Genomic DNA, 5,206 nt, shown 5'->3' with positions numbered 1-5,206 from the left:
GTAGTTTAAAAACATAGTTAGAAGTAAAAAATCTGAAAACCAAAACCACGTTTAAAACACCACCCCAAACCAAAATGGAACCGTTTTCTCTAGATTCTCCCGGGTTTATGAACCTTTTATCTTCCCAAACCAGTCAACCCATAGACGTAGGGTCCATAGGCGTAGGGTCTTCTACTGTTCCAAAACCGTTGGAAAGGAAAAAGTGGACAACACAAGAAGACATTGTTCTGATCAGTGCTTGGTTGAACACCAGCAAGGATCCGATAGTTAGTAACCAGCAGAAGTTAGGGTCATTTTGGAATAGAATAGCAGAGTATTTCAATTCAAGCCCTCAGCTGAGTGGCTTCGCTCCTAGAGAGTGGAGTCAGTGTAAGCAGAGGTGGGGAAGAGTTAATGAGCAGGTCTGTAAGTTTGTGGGAAGTTATGAGGCCGCATTGAAGGAACAAGCTAGTGGTCAAAATGAGAACGATGTCATGAAGTCTGCCCATGACATCTTCTTTAACGACTACCAGCTCAAGTTCACACTCGAGCATGCGTGGAGGGAACTGAGGTTTGATCAAAAATGGAGATCAAACTCTGTTTCCAGAGATGGTCCAAAGGAGAAAAGAAAGGAAGCTGCGGAAACAGAGCCTGAGTTGGAAGAGGTTAGGCCTCCTGGTATTAAGGCTTCCAAAGCTGCGAAACGAAAGAAGCACGGGAATGAAGCAGCTCTTGATCAGATAGAGAGCATACTAGCTAAGAAAACTATCATATCAAACCGGAAAATCCTTGATCGTCTCTTAGGCAAAAATGCAGATACACTTTCTGATCAAGAAAAGACACTCAAGAATAAACTGATATCTGAAATGCTTTGAGTTGGTCAGTCGGTTATTTTTTGTGGTTTACAATGTGTTGTGTAGACTATTGTCTAGAGGGATATGTGATTTCTTGAGTGTTGTCTAGACTTTTTGTTTAACTTTATTGATTCGGCTCTGTTTTGTGTTGCAGGTCACGGGTTGCAGGAGGTGGAGGTGGATACTTGACTTGTGGAGGTGGATGCTTGTACTTGTGTTGCAGGTCACGGGTTCACGCTTTCTCTGTTTCTTTTATGTACCGAGAGTCAAGCAGAAGTTCCCCGGTGCGAAGAAGAGAAAGTTTGAATGTCCATAATATGCTTGGCATTCGCACTGAAGTTCGAAATTCAGATAAACATGATCGTTTGAAAGCTGATCTCATCGAAAATATCTGGCAAATGTTTGGTAATGTAGATGATTGATCGTTGTATGTTCATGAATTCTCAGTGTATTGAATAAATTTCTTTTATAAATATATTGGTTAATGTAATCAATTCTTAATGTATTGAATATTTTAAAACTTATTATATTTTATTCATTTATTTTCAATATAGTGAAAAGATTTAAAAAAATATATATATAATATTATTTTATTTCTATGAACCCCTTCTGCAGGTTCACCAATGCAGGAACACAATCGATAGAGGTTCACAACTATTTATGGTCCTACCAAAAAAATAATAAAAAAACCTTATGAACCCTAAGAGGAAGTTCACCAATGTGGATGCCCTAAGAAACGGCCTTACGTGAAGACGGTAAACAATGTGAATCACATAAACACATGAACAGAGGGAGACTTTTTTGTGGTCGTACGAAGAAGTCAAGCATCAGCAGCGCCACATGCTTCTTATTTCTTCTTCACTCTTCAACCAAACAATTATATATCATTTCGTTTTCCCCAACATCCGTCAATAATCAATTATATTATAATTGACGCAGTAGAAGAACGCAATTAACAAAATATTTTCTCAAAAAAAAAAAGAACGTAACAAAATAGGCCCATGCATGCTTAGCGTCCATTATTTATATAATTCTCTGTTGGGTAGTAATATACTAATATCTAATGTATATATAGGATCATATATGATATATATCACATGTAATAGGAACACATGTTATTTGTTAGACGGGTTTGTTACAGTATCAGTACACCAAACTAACGCATTAACTAAAATCCAGAAATCTTAGAATAATTAAGAAGAACATATTAAATTAGCACCTCAGACAAGGTACTCTACCGACTATAACTTACCACAACCTCATATTTGACAGCAACGTCTAAACCACGACACTTTAAGTAATTAATTTGTAATAAAATTGGAATAATCAACCGATCGACGACGGGAATTAATCTCATCATTTTCCTCGTTAGTTATCTAGATTTGTTCCTACATGCCGATCATGGCAACTCGATGAAAAACCTACGTACCTTACATATTTTAGTTATTGGGACTATACGAGAAAAAAATAACACTCAAAACAAACCAAATATAACAACTTCTTCTTAATAACGATTTTAGCTAATTTTGTTACAAAATGAAACTCAATTCCCTTGAATGGCTTTAGTCAAAAAATCATTTGAATGGAAAATATTTTTTAAAATGTTAAAATGAATGAATGGGAACTACCATATAACCAAAGTCAACTTTGCCAACCTTCCCGAAAAAATCCAACATATACCATGTATGCCTCAAAATTAGTTTAGTTTCTGGTTGGTCAGTCATATATGTTAGACAATAAACAAAACATAAAATACATTTAGGCATACATTTAGACATACATGGTTACTCAAATATATTTGAACATTAACAAAACATAAAACAAGATATATTATAATATAAATTAACAAGTTCATGATGATGATCATGCATAATGAATTTCGTATTAATTTATAAGTACTTAGCTAAATGATCGTTTTCACAATGGTCTGATCGTTTATTATACTTTGAAAGTAAAGATTAGGCCTGAGACTTTTATCCGAGATCCGGATTCGATCCGAGATTCGATCCGGATCCGATCCAAAAATCCGGATATCCGGATGACCGAATCCGGATCTGGATAGTAAAATGTTGGATCCGTCAAAGCCGGATTCGGATCCGAATATTTACTTTTTTAGTCCGGATATCCGGATCCGTAAGTTTTATTAATAAATATTTTAAAAATAGTAATACTTATATATAAAAATTAATTCTATTTAATATATTTTCATTTTTATAATAGTATATATAAATTTTATGTAAATTTTGTAATATTATACATAGAAATAATTAAAAACATTATATATATTTTTATTTTTAAATTATTGTTAATATTTTATATATATATTAATATTATTTTTTATTTATATTAAAAATCCAAATCCGGATCCCGATATCCGCCGGATATTACAATTTTTAGAAGGATATCCGACACCCGTATATCCGAGAACCCTGGATCCGGATAAGGATAGTAAAATTATGGATCCGACGGATAAAGATCCGGATCCAGATACCTTAAAATTGTCCGGATATCCGATCCGTTCCAGGCCTAGTAAAGATAAGTCTTGTGAAGATAATGAATGAAGACAACTGAATACTTTGTTTTTTATGAACGACTCAGTTGGTGAATGGCTAATACTGACAGTGACTGCTAAAAAGTTAAATAAAATTATATACGTTACACCCAAAAAACTAATTAATTGTATTAACCTTTTTTTGGGTTATTTGTGAAATAACCAAAAAAAAAATCAAAATTAGATTTTTAGGAAGATGATATAAAAAGATAAGAAGAGAAAAGGAGAGAGAAAGTGATTTTAGTTAGTTGATGAATTTAGCTTTTTTTTGGTTAGTGAGTGCAATTTAGGTTTTTCTTTTTCATTTCCACATGTGTGAGTATTTTTCATTTACATTTATTTATATTTACATGTTTGTTTCACCCGTGTTCTATCTCATGATTAAATACTCACCGAAGAGCAATTGTAAGATCAAGGGAATTGCAATTTTACAATAAATTTGATACCATTTTTCAAATTTACCATAAAACATAATTAGTTTTTTAATCACACATTTATTAATTCAGCTAAATCATTTATAAAAAAAATTATAATAATTTATAAAACATTTATAGAATTTTATAAACTCAATTCATCCACTATATACTAAATTTTAAACAGTAATCATTAAAGTCAAAACCAAATATTATATAGTATTCTTGATTGAGTATATTTTAAAAAGTGTTAGTTAACCTATAATATTTAAGTAATTTTTCTATTTTTTTGGTAGTGTTTGAAATTGACAAGAACACAAAAGAAGAAAATGGAACCAAACATATACATGATGAAAATGTACGATGCTTGAAACTGCAGAAGAATAATACGAGAAAGTGAATGTAGATTCAAGCCTAGCAATGCATGTTTTTCTGGAGAAAAATTTATCATGTAATCTTTGATTCTGTACCAAGACCATTTAAAATTAACAAATCGTTTTCCACCGCACCAACATTTGAATAACCTTTTTAGAAATGGAACCATTAACATGAAACATTCTATTTTATCATAAATTAGTAATGTTCGATAGATGACCATGTTTTTTATGCAAGGAGGAATTCAACTAATTAAAACTAAGAAATAAAAGTCAAAACCTCTCTGAACGTTTTCCAATGCAATCAAAATGGCGAGTTCCTGGATGTTTTTCCGGTGAGAATCCGTCGTCTGTAGCTGCTGGCGAACCATCACCCCTTCATCCCACCCCTCCGGATCCCTTAGTCCCCTCATCTCCATTATCACCGTAAAATTTCCCAACCTTATCTGAAGCCAAAACCACCCCCAAACCCTCTCCTAACTACATATTTGGTACTGTTACGAGATCAACAATTGTTCCTTCTATGGCAAGTAAAGGGTCCAAATCTTCAACTGCAAGAGCATTCCAAGTTCCAACTGCTGTCTCAACTGCTCCTTATGTATGTGAGGTAGATGATACTTCCTCGATGTCAACTGGTTCCATAAAAACTACTATTCAAGGACCTTAGCTTGAGGAAAGTACTAGAAAATCCTTCTCAATAATCCCACCTAAACCTTCTTCCCCAATCCAAAATAACAAAGCCTCCTGCTCTCAACCATCAGTCACAAACCCTAATCCCACTATTCAGCTTGAATCGAACCAAACTCCTTCTCATAACCATTTAAACCATGCCACTGTCCCCTTCCAAACTTAGGCTGCTCCACCAACTCTGGTAGAGCGAATTCGACTTTCAGAGAATAAGACGATGCGACGTTTTGCTCCAGTGACCATGGCTCCTAATGGGAGGCCTCGAGTACTCATTTCGGACACTGTATTTCAAAAGGGAGCAGAGCTGCGTAAAGACTTTATCATTTGTTATTTCAATGGTAAGACCCC

At 34.1% G+C, this 5,206-nt stretch overlaps 1 protein-coding gene across 1 annotated transcript; it reads left to right on the top strand.

The window, feature by feature from the left end:
* Positions 1 to 74: 74 nt before the first annotated feature.
* LOC106297644 (glutathione S-transferase T3-like) lies at positions 75 to 854 on the top strand. Its single transcript, XM_013733847.1, has one exon. The coding sequence runs from the start codon at positions 75 to 77 to the stop codon at positions 852 to 854; it is 780 nt and encodes a 259-aa protein (XP_013589301.1).
* The last annotated feature ends 4,352 nt before the right edge of the window (positions 855 to 5,206 follow it).

Source organism: Brassica oleracea, chromosome C6 (assembly GCF_000695525.1).
Source record: "Brassica oleracea var. oleracea cultivar TO1000 chromosome C6, BOL, whole genome shotgun sequence".
NCBI classification, from domain to species: Eukaryota; Viridiplantae; Streptophyta; class Magnoliopsida; order Brassicales; family Brassicaceae; genus Brassica; species Brassica oleracea.
This window is presented reverse-complemented; position numbering and strand designations above follow the sequence as displayed.